Source organism: Bombyx mori, chromosome 20 (assembly GCF_030269925.1).
Source record: "Bombyx mori chromosome 20, ASM3026992v2".
NCBI classification, from domain to species: domain Eukaryota; kingdom Metazoa; phylum Arthropoda; class Insecta; order Lepidoptera; family Bombycidae; genus Bombyx; species Bombyx mori.
This window is the reverse complement of record NC_085126.1, coordinates 2840045-2865159: the sequence shown is the minus strand read 5'-3', so window position 1 is coordinate 2865159 and position 25115 is coordinate 2840045. Positions and strand designations below refer to the sequence as shown.

The window sequence follows — 25115 nt, the reverse complement described above, 5'->3', positions numbered from 1 at the left end:
ATTCTGTATTTAAATAGCAAGGTTCAGCTGATTTTATTCAAATTTTCAAGATTAAAAATATAATTCGAACAGACAATGTCATGTCTCGTCTATTTTAAATTTGTAATCTTTGTTATTGTAAATTAATGGTTTTCACTAGTTGTATACGCTATGTTGGTTACTTTGGTTACAAACTACTTTGTAATTTATGTGTTCGATTACGGGACTTGTTTATGATAATATTTAAATTTCATTTTCACTCAACGTGCATAAATTGAAAAGAGTTTCTGAAACATTCATGTGGTTTAAAAGATTTCAACGCGCGTTTTTAATTTTTGTGCTTCAGCGGGCTCGATTTATTAGTTAACGCCATCTCTGGTAAAAATATGGAATTAATTGAAAGGTTTCTTATTTCGTCGCGGTGCTATTCAAAACTGTAACGTGTAGGTCCACCTTTTTTCCGTTTGTTTTAATTTCATTGTTCATAGTACATATTTAAACAAATTTTATTATTTTATTGCTGGAAAATACGAGATCTATGAGTATATTTTGTTTGTCTAGGTTTACTTTACCTGGTTTTTTGTTTTTACATGCTTCTGTTAATTTACTACATAAGTTTAATTATTTCTTGTAGTAAAAATACGACCTCGATATCTTAAAAGTAAGTAGGTACCTACTAAAATGCTATTTAAGTTTAATATTATGCTTACGTATCCCAGAAATGTCAAATTCTTATTAGTGTCAATGTCACCGTGACACCAGTGTGTTTTGATTTGGTAGTAAACATTCAGTCAGGGATTTTAACAAAAAAAAAATATATATAGTGAGATTGTTTTTTCGCAATCACTATGAAATTATTGTTTTTTTTTAAAAAGCACTAATACACTAATTTCCAAAACTAAATCATGTCTGATAAAGAAAAAGAAGTGAAAAATAAGGGCAGTGGAACCGACATTAGTGCTTCTGGGGACGCCAAGCTGCCGAACGAACAGGACACCAAATTGAATAATATTTTGAAAAACAGACTCAAAAAATACATTAAAAAACTAGACGGTAAGACTAGTAATCGACTTTGAAGCGGATATGTCTTAAAAACATATCTTCTTTTAAATATTTTATTTACTTAACTTTCTTTTAAACAATTGATTGATATAACATCATATCATATATAACATCATATATAAAATCATTATAATTTACAAAATAATCCAGTTAAAAAATGTCTACTCTGGATAACTTTTCAATGAAACTTAATAACATATTTGTAACTTCATAAACCACAAAAAGGTCATATGTTAAGTCACTAGAACCCATATGACACTATAATTTATTACTGTACCATATTATAATATATTTGCTGGACACAGAGTCATCATCACCTTGACAGAGACCCAGTCCAGTAGTGGATGTCTGTGGGCTGATGATACATATTATATTAATTTATATTATCTAACAGATACTGGAACGAGCATAACAAAACAAGAAAGTGAAACAATTGAAGTGGAGACATTCAAGGAACTTTATCAACCCAAATTGGACAATGATGAATCTTACAAAAGCATACCTAAATTTTACTACAAATTACCCCGTAATGATGATGTCCTAGCACAGAAACTACGAGAAGAAACTCGAGCACAATTTCTGCAGAAGAAGAGCAAGGAGCTACTCGATAATGCTGAGTTGAAACATCTCTGGACCCTGTTAGAGAAGACCAACGGGAATTACAGCAGCTCCAACAATGATGAGTTGATCATAGACTATTTTCAATTTAAGAAGATCAGAGAAGAAGCTGGACCTAAATATAGGTAGTGTTGATTAACTTAATTACCCAATTTTGAATTGTTTGTCATGGCATAGTGACCACAGGTTAGACAGCCTGCAATGCTAGAGAATGCCAACTAGCAGTATCTAAATACTGTATCAAATGGCTGTAGTTCCACCAGGTTCTTTAAAGAATCTGCTGCAACTGAAATTCATCCAATCCATTTGAAACTGAGATGTGCCTTATTTACACATTAGTTCTCTGTTCAGACAAGAAACTAAAAGGGAATCTTCTCTGAGATTATTAATATTTTATTTATTTATGAGAAATTTCTTTTTAGTACTACTTATGTTAAACACTTTCGATGATAGTAAAAAAATCCAATGTCATCGAATAGATAAAGTTAGGAAAAAATATAAACAAAGGAAGCAAAAATTAAGCAAGAAAATTACTTGGCTTTAAATAATTTTAAAATTTTAATTGATTATTATGTGCCCAATATACTAGAATATAATAAGCTTACTTTGAAAAACGAAATCTGATTTGGAATCTACTACAAATTTTTACTATCAGTTCAGTTATAAAAACTGATTAACCTGCAGCAACAGAATGTAATTATTTTCAGACCGTATTTCACAGCAGAAGTTTTTGGACGTCTGCAAGCAGCCGAAGGCAGTGTTGGCAGGATTCGTGCTGTCTCTCTATTCAACTATGTTATGAGACGAGTGTGGCTGCAGCAGACGAGAATCGGACTATCTCTCTATGATGTTACGGGACAAGGCTATCTCACTGAGCAAGTTAGTATGAATATAATTTATTGAAAACACTATATAGAGAAAATAGATAGAAATTATTGTAACACCTCTTTCGTGGACTTGTTAATGATAACTATATTGAGGCATCTTTATTCCCTGTTAACTCTGACTGTTAATATGGAATTTGTTCTTGAACATATTATATTAGTTTCTTTTTTTATAATTATTTTTAGGCAGACGGCCAACTTGGTCGGGAGTGGTTACAGTTTATCATGGACAGCAGCAATATCTCTGCTACAACGCCACCGTCTACTACAAATTGTTAATTCTGTTGAAATGGTGGTACTAGCATGTGGGATTTGCACACTAGTATAGGTATATTGTTATATAGATGTCATCAGGTGTTATGTGCATCAGGCTACCACAACTGGTCTGGTTTTTGTTTAGTATTTAGTTTTATGTAGTATTATGTACATTTCTGACTTCAACATTTTGGAGTAAATCTTGCTTTTCTTTAGCTCTTTGTAATGTCATACATTTCATTGTCATACATTCAAACATATATTTTAATCCGATATCACTGAGATTGTTTTAGATCAGCACTAAACACTTACAGACCAGTCCTTCCTCTAATACTATGGAATTGAATAAAAATTTGCTTATTATTTTATAAAAGTATTTGTTCCAAATTATTAGACCAAAGATCAAATTAATAAAAACTGTTATATTTATATACGAGGGTAATTGTGGAATAACAAAAAATAAGCAGTTAACGATTTATGACGTCACCGCATATTGATTAGTGCGATATCTCTACTAAGCACACGGCTTTATGTATGTATGTATGTAATATATTTATTCGTAAAAAGTTACATTCAAAACATGCCCCGCAAAACTGCTTACGCAGTTTGACTGCAGGTAACTCGCTTTATACAAACAGCCTATAAACCATTAAACTAGGTTATACTATAATAACACAATTAATTTACGTAAATGGTTACAACGTATTTAACAAATGTTTTTTTTAATAAGCTTTTAAATTCTTATTCGTTCATATAGTTTGATCATTAACAAATACTATTTATTACTTAATTACTTGTCGTTTAGGATTTGGAGAGTTACATAGCAGAGTTAGTCCCGTCTCTGGCAGCTCTAGACGGTCTGGACTCATCATTCACCTCGTTCTACGTATGCACGGCAGCGAGGAAGTTCCTTTTCTTCCTCGACCCACTACGGATCGGACGTGTAAGGATCAGCGACGTCCTATCCTGTTCTTTCTTAGATGATTTACTTGAGGTAAGAAAGGAATGCTTGTAGTTATTGTTTTTTTTCTTTATCATCCTGTTCAGACGATCTCTTTCTTCAACAAATTAATTGGCTCGTGAGTGGTCACTGACCCCTTACGTCAGCTGATTCTTAACATAATTTTCAAAGTTAGAATATTTTTAATTATTATATTGGTATTCTGTGAATTCCAATAGTTTTGTTTCTTCGTCGCCTATCAGAGAGCCCTTCGCTCAGACTTATCCGCCCAAACTTTTATTACGCTTCTTCCCTTTGTGATCATTGATCAGGTTCTCACGTTAACGCCGCCACTCACGTTCAGACATGAGAACGATGTCTCAATTGTATTGTATGTTTGGCTAACTCACCTTCCAAACCGAGATGCATTGCCTTATGTCGGATGAAGCAAAGATGATGGTACATACTTGGTACATACTCATGTCTAGACAACTGTCAGGTCCTTCTCAAAAATCCTTTTTACGTTTCCAGCTCCGCGAAGAAGACCTACCGATGGAGTTGCAAGAGCAGAACTGGTTCAGTGCGGCCTCGGCGCTACGCGTCTACGGGCAGTACTTGAACTTGGACAGAGACCACAACGGGATGCTGAGTATAAACGAACTGGCCGGGTGAGTTGTGCAGCAGATGATGGGCTCTGAGATTTTTGGAGGGCTCATGAGAGGGAAGGTTTTTTTTTATTGCTTAGATGGGTGGACCAGCTCGCAGCCCACTTGTTGTTATGTGGTTAATGGAGCCCATAGAGATCTACAACTTAAATGCGCCACCCACCTTGAGATAAAGTTCTAAGGTCTCAAGTATAGTTACAACGGCTGCCCCACCCTTCAAACCGAAACGCATTACTGCTTCACGGCAGAAATAGGCAGGGCGGTGCTACCTACCCGCGCTGACTCACAAGAGGTCCTACCACCAGTAATTACGCAAATTATAATTTTGCGGTTTTGATTTTTATTACACGACGTTATTCCTTCACCGTGGAAGTCGAATCGGGAACATTTGTCAAGTACGTATTTTATTAGAAAAATTGGTACCCGCCTGCGGTACTTGAATAACGTTGCATCGCTACATACGAATGCACCGGATGTCTTATCCTTTAGGCGACGATGACTTCTATAAGTATACGTACAGAAAACCTCAACAGAATTGAATTAATAGTTTTTTGCATGATAGGTACTCGAGCTATCAAAATATAAAGGTCTGACTACTTTCGTAGGGTAGTAGGAAAATACCAAATGGGCGGTTTCACGGCTATTACTGAATCCTGAATTCCTTCGCAGCTACGGCTCCGGCACCCTGACCCAGGCCTTCCTCCAGCGCGTCTTCCAGCAGTGCCTCACGTACGACGGCGAGATGGACTACAAGACGTACCTGGACCTGGTCCTCGCCCTCGAGAACCGGAAGCAGCCCGCCGCGCTCGCCTATCTGTTCAGAGTGTTGGACATCAATTCCGTGGGCTACCTCGACGCTTTCACCTTGAATTATTTCTTTAAGGTAACTTATTTTAAAGTACAAATATATCGTCTTCTCGCATTATAATTTCAAAACTTAGTAATTTTACAGGAGAATGTTTTAAAGGTTTAACGTGTGATATCTATACATATAAATAAAATTGGAGTGTCTGTTTGTAATATTGAAACAACCGCATTTTACTACATGCATATAAATATATATACGGTACATACACCAAAATATTTTTGTTTTACAATTTTTGTCTGTCTGTCTATACTGAGACCTTAGAACTCATATTTCACGGCGGGTGACGCATTTACGTTGTAGATGTCTATAGGCTCCAGTAACCACTTAACACCAGGTGGGCTGTGAGCTCGTCCACCCATCTAAGCAATAAAAAAATAAAAAAACAATTGAAAATTCGACTTCATGTTGTCGCAAAGTTGTGTACGGGATCTCAGCAATAAAAAAAACATTTGATCAGTTAACTCGCCTAACAAACTAAAAAAAATATTCATACACTTAAGTTCAAAAAAATTGATATTTTACATCCATAAACAGGCGATACAGAAACAGATGATAGCCCACGGAGCCGAGCCGGTCAATTTCGATGATGTGAAAGACGAGATATTCGACATGATCCGACCTAAAGACCCGACCAAGATCACACTTCAAGACCTGGTGAGGAGTGGTCACGGGCACACCGCAGTCTCCATACTGCTGGAGCTGCACGGCTTCTGGGCTTACGAGAACAGGGAGGCTCTGGCAGCCGCCGATCACAACACTTGACACTCGACCGAGGGGGGGAGGCTGGTCTTCGGGAATAAGGATTACAATAAGACTTAAAGTGATTGAAGAATTGTGGATGATGTTGTCGGTGACCACGAGTTACTGGTCACAATGAAACTGTCATATAAAACTGTGTATTCAATTGAATATGCAATTTCGAAAAGGGCACATCTCTGTAAATGTAAAATGTTCATGAAATGAAAAAAACCTGATTATTTTCTAAAGCAGTGTAAAATTTAAAATATTAACTTTTGAGATATATTTTAGTGTTAATTAGTAATTGAAAATTACTGGAATTATTTTATAAAATGGGTGTAGGTAAGCCTCAAAACTGCATGTACAATATGAAAAAACGTATTTTACAAAATATGCGACATGTGCCTTTGGAGCTTACGACAAAGGGAAGATCTTCCACCGAGCGGGTGATATTTGCTCGGTAGACCGACGGTCCGAATGTTGTTGTTCAGAACTTGTATATATGAATGCATACTAGGCTTTATCTTGAAAATGTCGTAAGCGAGATTCAGGCATCTGTCAATTATCTTGCGTTGTATGATGGCTACCACCACATGCCCTTTTCGTAATTGGATATTCAATTAATTTGTTAAGATATTCATTTGTTTGGATAAATTAAAGTATATGGTGCTAATAAAGCTTTTATTTAAATGCTCAGTAAAAGTTTATTGTCTGCTGTGAATCTTCACACAAAACTACCAAGGGACGAAATCAAAATGAAACTCCAAATTCGATTAATATTTATTTATATATAAATTGTCAACAATGATTCAATAATTATAAAATACATATTAAAATGCATTTAATAAACATTCAACAATTAAACAAAAATAAAAATATTTTCATTCGTCAAACATAGTAGATATTTGTACTTATAATGATAAACGTTAACATATTTAAAAAATATGGTTTTGTTTTTTTAGATTTTCCCCCGTGTCCTTATCCATCTTATAATCTTATTATAGACAGACTTTAGCTATTTTCACTCGCAGCAAAGAATGAGTTTAACATTTTAATAAAAAAAAAATCCAAACGTCCTGAATACAAGTGATCTAAATGCAGCACCCTCTTATGGCGAATATGAAATCCCAATGATACTATTAATTATGTAAATCAATTAAAAAATATAATATATATTTTATAGATCTGGTCTGGTCGTACTGGTGGTAGGACCTCTTGTGAGTCCGCACGGGTAGGTACCACCGCCCTGCCTATTTCTGCCGTGAAGCAGTAATGCGTTTCGGTTTGGGGCAGCTGTTGTAACTATACTGAGACCTTACAACTTATATCTCAAGGTGGGTGGCGCATTTACGTTGCAGATGTCTATGGGCTCCAGTAACCACTTAACAACAGGTGGGCTGTGAGGTCGTCCAACCATCTAAGCAATAAAAAAAAAAAAAAAATCTTGAGGATTTTGGAAATTGTAAAAATGAATATAATAAACCCGATAATAAATAAACAACTAACTTTGAAGTAAATCTTTGTGGACGGTTCTCTATCGAACTGGTCGGAAAAACTTTAACAGGAATACTAATAATTCATCGAACTTAGAATAATTTATTTTACATATATATTCATAAGGTTCTTTTTTTATATAGATTTGATGATATAGCATAATATCGATGAGATATAAAGATGATTTTCTAATAGAAAAAGTTAAGGTGAGCCTTAACGTCATTGGCATAATGGTTATTATTGAAGAAAATATAAAACTCTAGTCTATATATATGTAAATATACTTGTAAGGCACTGTCTCCAAATACAGTAAAGTTGTATTAAATCAATATAAATTCCTCAATTAAAAATGAGAAATTAGTCTGAAAGATCGCTGAAAAAGCAGTGGATAAGATCCGAACCGAATGTGGATTTAGTCTGATTTACTGCGGGTCTCCACCCAGAACCAAATCGACCCTGGGGAGTTGAGTGTAGTCTCCAGATTGAGACATACAAGAATGTCCAAACATACATGAGTTGAGTTATTGGACGAGAACAGCTTATTATGCGACTTGCAAATTTCTTGCAAATTTGGGCGAACCGGGAAATACACATCGGACACGATAAGAGTGGAACCTTAGGTAATTTCATGTCGAAACCAAAATACCTAGGCCCTTCGAACACGGATACAAAACGTAGGATAAGATGAGTACCATAAACAGGGGGATTAACCAAACATGCTCCATGGTCGTAATGTTGGTCCAACATTTGCCAACCTCCAATAAGATAGGGTATATTTTGAAGGGAATACAGAGTAATATTTCGACCAGACAGTACGCGTGGTCTACGTTAAACCGATTCCTGAGCACTCCTATACTCGTACACGCTACCCCGCTCAATAAACGCGCTGTATTGTTTGTCTGTTTGTTCGTCACTCGAGCTTTCCGCCGGGGGACCATACCCCCCACCTCCGGGCGAATTCATTATGTATTTGTCCTGAAAAGTTTCAAAGTTCGCATCCAAGTTTTGTACCAATATATGTAACGCAAGGAGACAATCTCGCAGTGCGGCTGGTTTTAACCGGTTACCGAAGCTCACTGCCCAGCTTGAGACATGAAATCTAAATCTCTTGCATCATATAAAGACCGTCTTCTCCTTCAAACTGGAAAACTCGTATACGGTAGATTTATTTATTTATTAGGCCCACAATACACATTACAAGCTAAAAAAGAAAAGATACACAATAAATAACAAGTAAAAAAAAATATGTGTGCAATTCACATGTGTGTGAAACCTTCAAAAATTAAAATACAATTATCCTAAATGTCTGAGTATATGTAAAATTTTGTCATTAGTAAATAATTGTAAATCATCTTTTGTAGTATGAGGTAGCGCCCTCTGTAAATTGATATTTTAACTTCGCGTATAATGTGTTCTATCTCATTCTCTCGCCGGCTGAATCCTATACATTTATGTGTTTTTGTATCTATGGACTTATTTTTTCGTTTCATCGAGTTTAAAATCTCTCGACGATCAACGATTCTAAAGAAGTTTTACTTCAAAAATTGGCTTGTAACATTAGCCATTCGCGCACAACTAATCAGGACAAATTACAACTATAACCATTACAACTATAGGACAAGACACCACGATAAGGAAAACCAATCTAACTTTTAATGTAAAGAAGTAACAATAGATCACAATCACAAAGGAAATCACATTAAACAATTACACTACCTAATCTACTATTAACATGGAGGATGGTATTGATCATTTTCATAAACTGTAATTACGCGTTTATATAATCGGTAACTTCTGCTAATTGAAGTGAAACTTCTTTAGGCGCGTTGAGAGTTAAATTTAACTAGCGACAGATTCGTTACGGCTAGAGAGAAAAGATACAGTTAAGGACGAGCGAGAGTGAGAAAATAGACAGAGCGTCTCGCGGACCACTCGACCGTGGAGAGAGGGAAAGGACAAAGCAAGCTAGGTCATTTCTCTTATACACAGCATTCCCTGTTACAAGATAAATTTGATTTACTGGTGCTAAGACGTCTTGTAAGTCCGCACGTGTAGGTACCTGTTTCTGCCGTGAAGCAGTAATGCCTTTCGGTTTGAAGGGTGGGGTAGTTGTTGTAACTATCCTTGAGACCTTAGAACTCATATCTCAAGATGGGTGGCAATTTACGTTGTAGATGTCTATGGGCTTCGGTGACCATTATCATCAGTTGAGCCGTGAGCTCTTCCACCCATCTAAGCAATAAATAAAAACAGTGAGAGGACGCGGTGTCCCGTCGCCATCACTTGGCGCTCGAGCTGGTCCCATCCACGTGATTTTCCTCTAAGGACTTACCCCTGGATAAGCGTCAACAGACGCCTTTCCACCGAGATTGATGATCCTGCCGTCTGTTCGCTCTAGTAGGTTGAGTCCACGGGCCCCAGCCTCGCCGCCTTAAATACACCCACCAAATTGCTTTAACAATCGCCATGCGCATTTGTAAAATAGAAAACGTTAGTTTACCTCGTGGCAGAAAAAGAAATAGAGTTCTAACTCTCAGCACATTGATTTGCTTACATAGATTCGAGGGTTTAATTCTACTAATAAAGTTTGCGAAAGTTTGTTTGTCAATGAATAATGAACTAACAGAGAATTTATATCCTAGATTGACACCGCATACTTTTATTATTATTATAGATCTTAATTTCAGTCAAAAAACCATACATTTTGTTAGTAAATATTACAATAACTTATGCTATACTTAGTCGACTCATTATGAACTGAGGCTTCGGGTCATAAATCATATTTATCTGTCTGTCTCACTCGCACTTACAGGTCTTAGAGGTATATAGTGATGTGCGTTTTTTTTTCTACCTATGCTGAGCCTTGAGAGGCTATTTCAGCTTCACCCTAACGTTTGTAGGTGAGCTCACGCGGCTCAAACCAGAGTGCTGCTAACACTGACCCTAGCAAGAGCAGTGCTTCGCGGAATCTACCACCGGATCGGAAACGCGACCCACTGAGAAGATCCGGCGAGAAACTCAGTGGGCTGTGTCTGTGGGTTAATTTACTCGTCGAGCCCTTCGTCGCACGAAGCGTAAGTAATTTAATGAGTGTCATAACAAAAATCTTATATATTTTATAGAAAAACAACAACCCTTACTCGTAACGACCAATCAGGTGTGCTAATGAAGTTCACGATGACGCATCGTCCCGGCGTGCGCAGGTAGCTAAGTATCGATAATCGATCGATCGATCTGTCGAATGCAACTGTCATTGCGTGCACATTCCTACTGTCAGTGAACTTTATTGCCCGGCGACTTAGTTTCAAATATGTCGACTATAGTAACTTAAAAACCTAACAACTATTTGCAGCAAAGGATAATGATTAAATTACACGATGCGGATACCGAGTGATATGCCCGTTGTTATAAATACAACAGTGTGTTTGCCTATTATTGCCATATAGGATTCGTTGACACGAATGCCTTGTTGATGGCCACTCACCGCGGAGCCCGTAGGGGGGCAGCGCGCGGCGCTCGCTGAGCACAGAGAGACGCACGGCGCGCCGTAGCACCAGCTCGCGCCGCACGCCCTCGCCGCCCGCCCAGCGCCCTGCCACACCGCATAGCCAGTAGTGGTAGAAGTTTTATTTTTCCAAATGGAAAGGCAAAAGTATTATACCATACAGCCTAATCTTTTTTTAATGGAATATGATACTATGAAATGAAATGAAGTTGATTAATATATGAAACATGGCATAAAATGAAACGAAATGAAGATGATTAATTTGAGACATTAATCAAGTGGGATGAAATTAAATGAAATGATATGAGATGATATGGGATTCAAATATAATCTCAGTAAAATGGTGGTCATTTACTGAGATTTTTTCAGTAGACTTTTTGGAGGATCCCGAGAAGTTACGTCCAGCGGCTTTGTTTTTATTTTCCCACATTTGTGCACTTTCACAGATATTTAACAGTTAATAAACCACCGTTATTACACATTTAAACCTGAAGAAAAACTAAATAGACAAAATAAACCAAATTACACAACTTCACTCCTCGCGTTCCCGCCAAAAAGTCCACCGCATAACCATATTTCTTCTTCTTTAATTTTTGGCTCCGGCAAGGTTTGTGCATTAGCCAGCGTCAAGTAGTAAGACTTTCATAATTCGCCGTTACAATTATTCACTTACATGAAATTAAATGAAATGATATGAGATGAAACATAATCTCAGTAAAATAGTGGTCATATACTGAGACCTTTTGGAGGATCCCGAGAAGTAACGTTCAGCGGCTTTGTTTAATTTTCCCACATTTATGCACTTTCACAGAAATTAAACAATTAAACAAATAAACCACCGTTACTACACATTTAAACGGGAACGGAAGTTGGCAACACCATGCGAGCTGTCAATGTCAGTAAAGTGATGTACCAATATGAAAAATAGAGGCAAGGAGCACCATCGTGTTTAAGGGACAAATTGAAAAAGTGTCCGCCCGGAAAGAGTAAGTTAATGTTGAAGACTCACCAAAATAGCGCTAGTTTAGGACAGAGTGAAGTGGTAGTTTATGGCGTTGTTTTTAAAATCTTTCCACGTGCTACAGTGGCGCCATCTTAATTTGCTCACTTTCAGTGGACACTTTTTAATACACTGAGATCACCATCTCCTTACTTCTACTCTCCTTAAGTATAAGTGTCATTTTGTAATTTAATCTCACTTTTGGACCAGACAAAACGCCACGGATGTACTGCCAATATCATTAAAAGTCCTAAGATCGGTCGAATAGACTTTTAGTTGCATACCTCTACCACCCGAGCCGGCTCTGAGGCTGAACCCGGTGACCAGCATGGGGTACCGACGCTCCACGATCTCGACGTCCGTGATGCGAGTGTTGGTCATGTGCGTGTGGACGCCGCCCTGCCCCGCCCACCCCGGACCCTAGAGGGGGGGACAACGTTATCTATTTAACCTTCAGAGGCTATTTCAGCTCACCCTAGCGTGCAGGTGAGCTCTCGGGGCTCAAACCGGTGTGTTGCTAACACTGGCCCTAGCAAGAGCAGTACTTCGCAGAATCCACCACCGGATCGGAAACGCGACGCACTGAGAACATCCGGTGAAAAACTCAGTGGGCTGGGTCTATGGGTATATAATTCCAAGAGACGCCTTGCCCTCAGACACAGCCCACTGTGTTTCTCGCCGGATATTCTCAATGGGTCGCGTTTCCGATCCGGCTCTCAGCTTAGGTATGAAAAAAAATTGCCTATTTCCTTCCGAAGTAATCGAGCACACGGCCCACTTGACGAATAATAGTCTTAGTTAGTAAAATATTAAGCAGAAGTAACTCACAGCTCCGCTGCCACCCGCCACGGTCTCGTAGTACCCCCAGTCGGCCTCCCCTAGAGTCAGGTTGTTCATGCACCCCTGCGACGCCGCACACACCTGATGACGTCACGACACGACTTTTAACCCCTAACATTGCATACTAATCAAAGTAACAAATCTGTCGGGCCCCCCTTTGCCCGGGCATGTAACTCCGTGCCTATCGAGACAGGGGTGATGAGCTGCGAGTTCGTGAATAGTAGCACACTTGGATTCTTGATAGCTTTTCGGTTCTATTATTGTTATATTATTATACTATGTTGAATTGGTTGTTATTTATTTATTACAAAGAGAACCCTTGTAATAAATAAATAAATGATTTAGGAAGAGCAAAGACGTCTCGGATTATTATATCGCTTCGTGCTTCGCAATCTCTTTGCACGACTACCCACCAAACTACCAGTGTGTCAAGAAATAACGAAAATATCGGCCCATTCTACGACATATACATAACTGGATATCGTAAAATAAAAATATACTAGCTGTACCCATCCGCTTCGCTGGGCATTTAAAATTAACATTATTATTTCTCACCCCCACAAAGATTCTCATCATAAACACCCCTGCAACTGGCGTAGGGAGTCCAACACTCACATAAATATTAGCTTATCCATTAAGTACATGTATTTTCTACCTGGATACCAAGTTTCAAGTCAATCGGATACACGGTTCAGTAGTTATAACGGAACATCCGTAAAAACCACTGTAGATTTATATATTAGTATAGATTGCGACAGTGAAAATTGGCGATAGGAGTTGAATTTGTTCGGAACTCAAAAAAAAAGGTTCAAGAAGGCAAAGTCGCGTGCTCACACTGCACCTGCTGCCCGCGTAGATACGAGAAGGAAGCTGATGTGGACGGTTCGGTAAGCAGCCATTTTAAAGGATAAGACGGTCACTCTCCAAGTTAGAGTCTGTTCCCGCAGCGCTGGCATTTTTTTTTATATTTTTTTTTATTGCTTAGATGGGTGGACCAGCCCACCTGGTGTTAAGTAGTTACTGGAGCCCATAGACATCCACAACGTAAATGCGCCACCCACCTTGAGTGATACTGGCAACAAGGGTATTATTTTTTTTTGGGATTTTATGACCTGGTAACTAAGACCTTTAGATCATGTCTTAAACCTGAAGAAACACTAAATAGACAAAATAAAACAAATCACACAACTTTACTCCTCGCGCTCCCGCCAAAAAAGGCCGGCAACAAGGGACTTATTGCCATACTTAAAAAAAGTTAGGATCACCTGAAAAGCCTTGAGCACGACGTCGACGATGCGCTGCGAGGTGAGCACGTTGCCGCCCACCACGGCCGCCCCCTCCGACGGGTCCAAGATGCAGCCCGGGGGTATCACCACGCTCACCGGAGTGAGGCAACCCTGGACAAGGGACATAACTCTTCATGATTTGGTCTAATTTTTTTTTTTTATTGCCTTTGTAGGCAGACGAGCATACGGCCCATCTGATGATAAATCAGGTTACTGTCACCCATGGACTGCAGCAATGCTAGGGGCCAATGCCAGAGGCAAGCCGAAATTTCGAAGTGAAAACTTGTTTAGCGCTGTTGCGATTTTATTTTTATTTTATTGCTTAGATGGGTGGACGAGCTCACAACCCACCTGGTGTTAAGTGGTTACTAGAGCCCATAGATATCTACAACGTAAATGCGCCACCCACCTTGAGATATAAGTTCTAAGGTCTCAAATATAGTTACATAACTCAATAATTTGATTTAAATAGCTCAATACAGTTTAACCGATTTCTACCGTGAAGCAGTAACGCGTTTCGGTTTGAAGGGTGGGGCAGCGGTTGTACTGTTAAAACTGAGACTTTACAACTCATGTCTCAAGATGCGTGACGGCATTTACGTTGTAGACGTCTATGGGCTCCTGTAACCACTTCACACTAGGTGGGCCGTGATCTCGTCCACCCACCTAAGCAATAAATAAAAAGTTTAAAAAGTACAAAAACGCGCTCCGTTGTGACCCAAAATATAATATAACGGTTATTTACGCGACTCATACGCCATCTGTCGCACAGGATGGCATCACTGGTTATTGGCAGAACGTCTATAGCTACCGAAACCTCGGTTACCGTCCTCGTCGAACCCGTCGCTTGCGACGAAGGGCTCGACGAGTGAATTAACTCAATTAACCCTCAGACACAGCCCACTGAGTTTCTCGCCGGATCTTCTCAGTGGATCGCGTTTCCGATCCGGTGGTAGACTCTGCGAAGCACGGCTCTTGCTAGGGCCAGTGTTAGCAACTCTCCGGTTTGAGCCCCTAGAGCTCAACTACACGCTAGGGTGAAGCTGAAATAGCTTCTCAAGGCTATCGGTATAAATGAAAAAAAGAACCGAACCTGGTTGAGGGGGACGTCGTGGCCCACCATGCAACGCAGACAATAGATGAGGGCCGACAGGGTGATCGCGCGGGGAGCGTTCAGGTTGCCCCACACCTCAACTCCTGTGCCGCTGGAAGCAAAACGAAGAAATTTATGAGGTTCGGTCCCCTGCCCGGAAAAAAAAAGCCGTTGTACTTAAAGAACTAATATTTAAATCTCATTTGTTAAGATGGGCTGTTGAACTCCAACTAACACCACCGATTGGCCGTGAGCTCTTCCACCCAGCTACTGGTGGTAGGACGTCTTGTGAGTCCGCGCGGGTAGGTACCACCACCCCGCCTATTTCCGCCGTGAAGCAGTAATGCGTTTCGGTTTGAAGGGTGGGGCAGCCGTTGTAACTATACTTGAAACCTTAGAACTTATATCTAAAGGTGGGTGGCGCATTTACGTCGTAGATGTCTATAGGCGCCAGTAACCACTTAACACCAGGTGGGCTGTGAGCTCGTCCACCCATCTAAGCAATAGTAAAAAAAGCTAAGTTGAGACTCTGCCTTAATGGACCACTCAGTCAAAACCATCAGATCTATTATGAACACAGAATACTCACGTGAAGTCACACAGGGCGCTCCCGGAGTCTTTATCCAGGGTCACGGTGAGGCTGATCGGCGTGCCGTTGTCCATGTATTCGACAGCCGACAGCACGGCCGAGCCTGTCTCCGCAATAGCGCTCCTCGCTATCTCCTGCTCGGAAGCAACGAACCAATTACTGGGGTGGCCACCTTCCTAGTCTTTTTTTTAATTGCCTTTGTAGGCAGACGAGCGTACGGCCCACCTAATGGTGAGTGGTTACCGTCGCCCATGGACTTCAGCAATGCCAGAGGCAGAGCCAAGCCGCTGCTTACCGCTTAATACTCTCCACAAGCCTCGTTTGAAGAAGGACTTGTCATAGCGCTCGGGAAACACCGTGGAGGGGAACTCATTCCATAGCCGGATGGTACGTCGCAAAAAAGACCTCTGGAAACGCACTGTGGATGACCGCAGTGGCTCCAGGTAGTATGGATGAACTCTACTCCGGTGGCGGGCGGTGCGATGGTAAAAACGAGATGCCGGTATCATCTCGAACAATTCCTCAGAGCACTCCCCATGGAACATACGGTACAAAATACAAAGAGAACCGAAGTCCCTCCGCAGACCCAGAGGTTCCAAACGATCCGTGAGAATGGGATTATCGACAATCCGAACGGCCCTCAAGTCGCCACCCACCTTGAGATATAAGTTCTAAGGTCTCAGTATAGTTACAACGGCTGCCCCGCCCTTCAAACCGAAACGCATTACTGCTTCACGGCAGAAATAGGCAGGGCGGTGGTACCTACCCGTGCGGACTCACAAGAGGTCCTACCACCAGTGAAAACCTTGCACTAACCTTGAGCATGTCCCTCACGGCCAGCTCGGCGTTCTTCTGTATGTGCTCCATGTAAGCCTGTACCACTTCGAGGCCGTATTCCTCTATCAACTCCCCCACTAGCTGTATGCCCTGAAATTAATTTTCTTAATCTGAATTCAAAAGAAACGGGGGTGACTGAAAATCAGCGCTGTTCGATTTATCGATTTTGAACAGAATTAGCTGAGCCACCTCCTTTTGATTTTTTCTTTTCCATTGTTTGTATTTTATTTTATTGAGTGTGAAAGGTAATAAATGTTTTTTTTTAAACAAGAAATATTTTTTATTGTTTAGATGGGTGGGCGAACTAACGGTCCACCTGATGTTAAGATATTACCGGAGTCTATAGACGTCTATAATGTCAATGCCGCCATGCAAATAAAAAGATTTTACATCTTTTAACAATTCTCATCAGGATATTAGAGTGAAATTATAAAATTACTGCATTGCCATCGGTACATGCTTGATGCGTGTGCGAATTTTCAAATTATTCTGACTGCTTGAAATTGGTTAAAAATTACGTTCAAAGATTTCGCTAACCACAAACACACGAAGCTAATGAACGCGTGTCACGTAATGAAGCTCATCAATCACTCACCCTTTGATTGGCCGCGACCTGCGCCTTCAGATCGGAGAGGTTGTCAGCCAGGTTCCTGGTCCCGGAACAGCCGGGCTCGTTCCCGGGTTTCATCAGTTCTGCAGACGTCATCAAATCGACTGCTGAATTACGAGCGCTTACCGCGGTACCAACGAAGTAATATGAGGGGTGTTGAAGGTGGCAGGGCGCTTTGACTTCATTAGTACCACCAGCCGTGCCTATTCCTGCTATTACTATAAATCGTCCATGTTTTCCAGTTTGAAGCGTACGATACTAAGATTTTACAATACTATTAATGACGGATCATTTGTCAATAGACGATTTAGGAAATGGGTAGACGACATTAAGGCAGTTGCGGGAAGTACATAGACCAGAACAGCTGAAAATAGAAGCTTATGGAGGCCGTTGGAGGAGGCCTGTGTCTATAATAGACAAACACACAAAAACTAATAATAATTTAGTTAAAAAAAAATTCTTCCATAGAAATTAAGTTAATTTACCACTACCACTACTTAAAACATATTAAAAAAACTAATAAAATGAAATAATAATTGTATATGTAAAAAAAAATGTTTTTTTGTCTGAATAAAGGCTTTATTATTATTGTTCTTTACTTTTTTTTTCTGAGCATTCGCTGGTACGTATTTATTATTTACGCGCCTTAGCCAAGTTAATAATAAGGAATCAATATTTTTAATGTCCGTTGAGTTTTCTTCTGTTTCTAAAAACTTACGAACAGTTCTACAGGTATTTAATATAGCAGCTTTTTGTAGTTGCATGAAAGTGTTGGGTTTCAGATCAATTAACATCAGGCTGTGGTGGGGCTGCTTAGGGTCAACGCCTGTGGTGGAAATGACTATTGGTACTATGTAAGCTTTTTCCTGGTTCCATATTCTACGAACTTCTTCTTTCAGGTCTATATATTTGTGATTTTTTTCTGTTATTGTTTATTATTATTATTATTTGTCAACAGAATTCCATGGTCTCCGATAATCAGCCGTCCGCTTATCTACAACTAGGGAATGATGAGTGACCTTCGACAAGCAGTTTCTCGTTGAAAGCGCCCTTGTCGACGAGCAGGAAGGACTTGAAGGCGGCGCCCTCCTGCGTGAGGCTGACAGAGTGCGGCGGCATGGAGCCCGGCGTGAGGCCGCCGATGTCGGCGTGGTGCCCGCGGGACGCCACGAAGAATATCGGACGAGGGTCGCTCCTGGGACGGTTGTAGGTACACACACATTTTATCTATACATTTTTTTTATTGCTTAGATGGGTGGACGAGCTCACAGCCCACCTGGTGTGAGATGGTTACTGAAGCCCATAGACATCTTCAACGTAAATGGCGCCACCCACCTTGAGACATGAGTTCTGAAGTCTCAGTTTTAACAGTACAACGGCTGTCCCACCCTTCAAACCGAAACGCATTACTGCTTCACGGCAGAAATAGGCAGGGTGGTGGTACCCACCCGCGCGGACTCGCAAGACGTCCTATCACCAGTAAACGTATCGTAATGAAAATTTGCAAAAAACACCTATCTTAGTAAGGAATGAAGGGTGTGGTTCAATTTTGGTAAACGATAGCCTTTAAAAAACTTCCTGTGTAAACCATGTCCGATTGCGCTGAACTAATTTTAAGTGAGATGAAAGATGTTTTTTCTAATTGTCCCACATCTTACAGGAAAAATCTGTCGCGGATAATTTCCCAATTAAATATAAATTAATCTTAAGCAATCAATCAAATGTAATCAAAGCTTAGTTATATAATTTTTTATTTTTGTTGTTAATGCACTCTCGATTGCACCTATAATTGAGGTGACATCTGCCATGAATTTTTGTCGTTTTGTCAATGTTTTCTATTGATGATCACTTTGTTGGTGCAACGTAATAAATAAATAAAATAACGCATGTTTAAGCACAGCGATTGAGAACATTGTGTTTTAGGCGGCTCACCCGTGGAAGACCGGCGTTATGACTGTGAGGTCGGGCAGATGCGAACCTCCGGCTTTGGGATGGTTGGCCAACAGCACGTCGCCGGGCCGCAGGGTATCGCCGCGTACTTTCATCTGTGAAGTATTTGAGACTAGTTCCTCTAAAGAGTCCCTTTTATTTCCTCACACGACAGAGCCCTGGGACAACCCTACCGGTTACCAGTTCTTTGAATCCGGAACGTCAAAAGTGTCAACGAGCGACGTCCGCTATGACACTTTTCCCTTTTCATTTCCAGCCGCCAAGGGCGACACATCGATTTCATATTTCATATATTCATATATCTTTAATTTGTCACTTATGAACTAATAAAGATATCAAAACTAATAAATACAGTCCACTCTCATTCTCCACAACGCAACACCAGTACTGTATTAAATCACATCACAGAATCATACCATATAACATTCCGTCATATCCCCCCCTTCCATTATTGAAAGTTACAATCTTCACGGATCATATTATTATCTACTAAGTCTATGGAATAATTGCTGTAAGACCCAGGTCTTCCTATGAAATGACTCCGTGAACTCTATTCCTTCGTGGCGTTTTCATTTTTCAATCACTGCGCCATTAACACAATAAGCCAGCAATGTTACACATTCTGTAAGGCTCTAAAATCCTAGTTTATGTTTTGCTTAGACGGCAGAGCTCACGACCCTAGATTTGTGGGTATCGGAGCTCATAGACATGACGACGTGGACAACCAGCCACGTTGAGACATGAGCTCCAAGTCTCAATTGCGTAATACGAGTATATCGGTTGTCATCGGTTGTTTTGGTGTGTGGCGCATTTACATTGTAGATGTCTATGGGTTCCAGTAACCACTTAACACCAGGTGGGCTGTGAGCTCGTCCACACACCTAGGCAATAAAAATAAAAAAACACCTTTCAAACGGAAACGCAAGACTGTTTCACACTACGAGGTACTGACCCGTCCGAAATAACAAAGCGTCCTACCACTACTAAATCTGATATACGGTTTCTGGCCACACATACAATTTTAAACACAGAATAAAAGTCTTAACACATTGGAATAAGGGTTATAAGTATTGACGAGAGTGCTTACGTCACACGACCTACCCACGCATTACCGAATCAGGTCCTACCTGATACTGAACCGCCTCCTGCATAGCGCCCAAATGTACGGGGATGTGAGGAGCGTTCGAGACCAGCCCACCGGTGGGACCGAACAGCGCGCACGAGAAGTCCAATCGCTCTTTGATGTTCACCGATATAGATGTTCTTTGTAGTACTCTAGAAGTAACATGGGGTTTTGGTACGACTTCCACAATGAAGAACCAACAACAGAATTTCATACGTTTAAGTACTAGTGGTAGGTCAGTCCGTGCGTTCCCATAGACACAGCCCACTGAGTTTCTCGCCGGATCTTCTCAGTGGGTCGCGTTTCCGATCCGGTGGTAGATTCTGCGAAGCACTGCTCTTGCTAGGGCCAGTGTTAGCAATACATCCGGTTTGAGCCCAGTGAACTCAGATACACGTCAAGGAGAAGCTAAAATAACCTATCAAGGCTTTTTTTTTAAATGTCAATTCAATGGAAACTTCGACCTTCAATATCCATGTTTATGGGCCCTGCTATTTGCTGATCGCCTGCTGTGCGATAGCCGACTTATTTAATTACGTGAAAACTTAAATTAAGAATCATCAGAATACTTCTAGAAGTTTAGTTATTGATTTAGAAAAAAGCAACGACTTGACTTAAGATTGAAGTACTGATTAGGATTCTCTGATTCCTCAGGACCGATCCAGACAAGGATAGAATGCTTGGGTAGAGAGTAACATGGGATTTAGTATATTTCGACTTAAACATGGGCACCGCACCACCCTTGAGAGGGAGGATCTACTTTGACACAAATAACGGTAATCCTCGACCAGATCGTGTCCATTGGCTAATTGAAATGGTGAAACTGCAATTGCAATATAAATACCAGTGTTGCAGGCACTAGAATCGATTGTCTCTGTGACGAGTAGCCGTCATACAACACACAAGATATTTGACAGATGCTTGAATCACGCTTACGACATTTTCAAGTTCCGAACAACAACATTCGGACCGAAACATTCTACCGAGCAATATCATGCGTTAGGTGGAAGATCTTCCCTTTGTCGTATATCTCCAGCATCAGAACCACATAGACGGGTATACTTCTTTCTTACTTTTACCGTAGATAAGTTTCAACGGCTAGTCCAAACTAAGAATTAAAGTGCTATCCACGCAATCCACCAAACGAACCGTTGGCAAAACAATAATTTTGAGTACGTTTAATCAAATTATTGTATTGTCAACGGTCCTTGATACGTTTGCAATAATTTCAACTTCTAAAGTCTTAAAAGAATTAATTACGTTGGATACTTCCATTCAGGTGAGCCAATAAGAAGCGTGTTCAAAATAAAAACTTTTTTCACTGTCCACAATACATTAAGACCTCTTTGAGATATATAATTTAAGAAAAAGTTAAAATCCCTCGCTAATTTAGCATAGACCCTTTCTAGCGTCAATGTTTCGGTAATATCATTTCTCACTACTCTCACCTGCCCATCTGTTCAGCTATAGACATGAAACGATGCGAGAATATGCTGAGCTGTATGGAGTCCAAGGCGGTGGTCACTTTCTTCGCTTGCCCAGACCCAATAGTGATTTTGACGTCTCCGTACTTTGTTATTTCTGCTCGACAATCTGTCAAATTAAATTAATTCGTGGGTTTTAGTCTATTTCAAATGACCATCGTCCATGCCTAACGAAGGGATCCTAAAGGTTCCCAATCGAAAGCCAATGTGTAAAACAATATATTATATACCTTCCCAAAGTTTGAAAAGATACGACACAAGTTTACTTGTGTAAGTTAAGGGGCATCCGCAACAAGATGTCGCTAGTTTCGGGGCCCTGTCGCTCGACACGAATGCACCGGACGTCTTAGCATTTAGACCACGACGACTTTATTAAGTAAATATATATAATATAATATGTATGTTATATATATATATATACCTTGTCAGTTTATGTTATTTATGTTACCTTATTAGTTTGGTATTCTGCGCTGGCGTTGATTGGTTTATTTGTGGCTAGTAGCTACATGAGATATAAAAAAAAACAATATTCTAAACGTTTCAATGAACTTACCAGGCTCGACAAGTATTGTCGACAAGCTATCCATTATAATAGCTGGTCCCGGGACCACTTGCTCCGCCAATAGCTTCTCCAATAAATATATTTTAGTATCCTGGTAGCCGCCTTCGAAGTACACCTTCACCGTCTGAAAACAGATCTCCATTGTGACTAGCGCTAGGAATATTAAGTATGTGCTTGTTAAAAGTATTGGTACGCCATCTATCGTACGTCAATGGTGCTGCACCGGAATCCTTCCCTTATTTTTCTGGGTCAAGGGCCGTACCTCTTACGAGTACGTGGGACTGGACGATGCGCAAATGTTGGGAACGGACTTCAAGGATAGTATTTACCCACTAAACGAATCCCCGGTACTCTCGTCCAAGGTCAGAACTGCTCGGGGTAAAGGGATTACCGAGTGGAAACTTTTCCTGAAATTGCTAGAGACGAAAATTATTTTTTTAATTCAATCTAATATTAAATTTAAAATCTAATATAGAACATTATAAAAATATTACGTGTCAGTTTTGACGAGCTTTCTGTCTGTACCACAAACTATATTGATATGTGCAGAAGATGCTATCTACAGTGGCTAGTAGATACACCTACAATCCACCACACAATATTATTATTAGAATAATAATTTAATCAGTGTTTCTAGTATAAGTTTCGTATCTAAAGACTAGATGGCACTACTGTATAAAATTGAAATGATTACGAACTTTGCCAAGAAAGCTTTTGGTTTCGGTTTCTGCTCTTTAACGACAGATGGCGTTACTCGTAAGGACAATGTTAACAGGCAGGGTGATAGTACTGAACTGCAAGTAGGGAGCCCGGCAGCCATCGCGCTTACCTTCTCGGCGGGGGGCGGCGCGCCTTCCCCGCTGGGCACCCCCTCGTGCTCGTGCGCGGCGCTGAGTCCCACGCCGCGCACGCGGACGTCGTCCACGAGCACGTCTCGCTCGGACAACGTGAAACCGAACTCGTTTTTGTATCTGCAGTCATTTTAATAATAATAATAATATTGTAGGAGAACGATACCCCGCCCCGCTTAGCTTACTATGCCCGACACCGATCCCGAGAAATTACATCCAGCGGCTTTGTTTTATTTTCCCACATCTGTGCACTTTCACAGATACCAAACAATTAATAAACCACCATTCTTGCGCATTCAAACCTGAAGAAACACGAAATAGACAAAAAAAACACACACCCACACACACACACAACTTCACCCCTCGCGTTCCCGCCAAACAATCTAACAAACGGCTCAAGTTAATATACAATACATCATTGCCGAAAAGTATCAAGTCTGTCAAATATATCAAAAAAGTCAAGAGTACATGCTCAGTTGAGCGCCTTTTGGTGCAAGGCATGATAGATGGTACAAGACCGCGCGGCAGATCACCGTTAAGATGGACCGACCAAATAAGGGCAGCCCTAAACGGTCCCGTCAACGAACACACAAGAATGACCGCAGTACGCAAGGAATGGCGACGTCTGGTGAAGCACACCACTACCCAAAATCATGACCACGACCACTCTGCTAAGAGTGCAAACGACTAAAGAGTTGTTGTAGTCCTAAGGTACCGCGCTGGTACATAGGGCCCTCACAAGTTTTCTACACTTGACCCTGTCTTGCGCTGGCTTCTTGATATCACTTCAGGTCACATCCACAGTCCTCATCTCGCTCTCAACGGTGCGTAGTATGTACAGAGCGACCAGGTCTTCTCCTGCCGCGCGGTTGCCACTCAAACGCTATTGATGCTGCGTTGACTCCGCTGCGCCATAGTATTCTATCCAACGTCATTTCCGATGGGCAGTCTTGCGCGATGGGCGTTTGGTCACATTTAGTCAAGAGGTCTTTATTAGTAATAGTGTCTGGTCAGAACATGCGGAGTATCGAACTCAAGCACTAACACAAAGTCCAAAAAGGTCCTTGTACCGTTTGAATATTGTATTATAATTTACTTTTCTAAGTTACATAATAATTTACATCACTACTATCTTTTTTATAAACTTACCTATTATTCTATGAACTGTCTTCCAGCGTAGATTGAACTATAAGTAATAATCATCAGAATCATATCAAAGCTCAAGCTCACCTGTTCACGAAGGCCGTATAGAAGTCCCCGTGGCTGCAAGCCGTGGCGGAGCCCCCGGGCAGGGGGGACACCATGAGCGCGCAGTCCGTCCCCGCGTACCGGAGATGTAAGTACGGCTCTAAAACTATCCGGGACGCTGGAATACCCTGGAACGAAATAAACTATTTTTTAATTTGAACTTGATTAAATTATATTATAATTTTATAATGAACTAGCGACCCGCCCTCGCTTCGCTTCGGAAACATAACACACATGTAACCAAAAAAAATAAATAAAAAAAAGTAGCCTATGTTCATCAGGGACAATGTCGGCTTCTAATGGAAAATGAATTTTTCAAATCGGTCCAGTAGTTTCGGAGCCTATTCGAAACAAACAAACAAACAAATCTTTCCTCTTTATAATATTAGTATAGAAGTATAGATATAGATTTGTAAAAAGGAGGGTAGGAAGGAAGAGGAAGAGGTATACCTAAGAAAAAAAATGGATTGCGTGAAAGACGATATGTGTAAGAGGGGAGTGAGCGAAGAAATGCTAGATGATAGAGGAGTATTGAAGAAGAAAACATGTTGCGCCGACACGAGTTTTTTTTTTATTGCTTAAATGGATGGACTCACAGCCCATCCTGGTGTGGTTACTGGAGCCCATAGACATC

The 25115-nt window shown here is 40.5% G+C and overlaps 2 protein-coding genes across 9 annotated transcripts in view; one reads left to right on the top strand and one right to left on the bottom strand.

Moving 5' to 3' along the window:
• Positions 1 to 720: 720 nt before the first annotated feature.
• LOC101745272 (serine/threonine-protein phosphatase 2A regulatory subunit B'' subunit gamma) lies at positions 721 to 6703 on the top strand. The gene is made up of 7 exons (XM_004922475.5): positions 721 to 1032; positions 1436 to 1784; positions 2367 to 2538; positions 3604 to 3792; positions 4270 to 4406; positions 5073 to 5286; positions 5806 to 6703. The coding sequence occupies exons 1-7, from the start codon at positions 885 to 887 to the stop codon at positions 6031 to 6033; spliced, it is 1437 nt and encodes a 478-aa protein (XP_004922532.1). The 5' UTR covers positions 721 to 884; the 3' UTR covers positions 6034 to 6703.
• A 74-nt stretch (positions 6704 to 6777) lies between these two features.
• Positions 6778 to 25115, bottom strand: part of LOC101745413 (5-oxoprolinase) — a 31935-nt gene continuing 13597 nt past the window's right edge. For all 8 annotated transcript variants that reach the window (XM_004922476.5, XM_062674295.1, XM_062674293.1 and 5 more), the window contains 17 exons: positions 24464 to 24609; positions 23212 to 23353; positions 22374 to 22506; positions 21785 to 21929; positions 20341 to 20488; positions 19196 to 19308; positions 18283 to 18458; positions 17249 to 17346; positions 16633 to 16743; positions 15817 to 15950; positions 15228 to 15339; positions 14114 to 14245; positions 12837 to 12929; positions 12293 to 12428; positions 10988 to 11095; positions 9836 to 9933; positions 6778 to 8478 (listed from right to left, as the gene is read on the bottom strand). In XM_004922476.5, coding sequence (XP_004922533.2) covers positions 8332 to 8478; positions 9836 to 9933; positions 10988 to 11095; positions 12293 to 12428; positions 12837 to 12929; positions 14114 to 14245; positions 15228 to 15339; positions 15817 to 15950; positions 16633 to 16743; positions 17249 to 17346; positions 18283 to 18458; positions 19196 to 19308; positions 20341 to 20488; positions 21785 to 21929; positions 22374 to 22506; positions 23212 to 23353; positions 24464 to 24609 — 2172 coding nt within the window. In that variant the 3' untranslated portion in view covers positions 6778 to 8331. The remainder of the gene's footprint in view (positions 8479 to 9835; positions 9934 to 10987; positions 11096 to 12292; positions 12429 to 12836; positions 12930 to 14113; positions 14246 to 15227; positions 15340 to 15816; positions 15951 to 16632; positions 16744 to 17248; positions 17347 to 18282; positions 18459 to 19195; positions 19309 to 20340; positions 20489 to 21784; positions 21930 to 22373; positions 22507 to 23211; positions 23354 to 24463; positions 24610 to 25115) is intronic.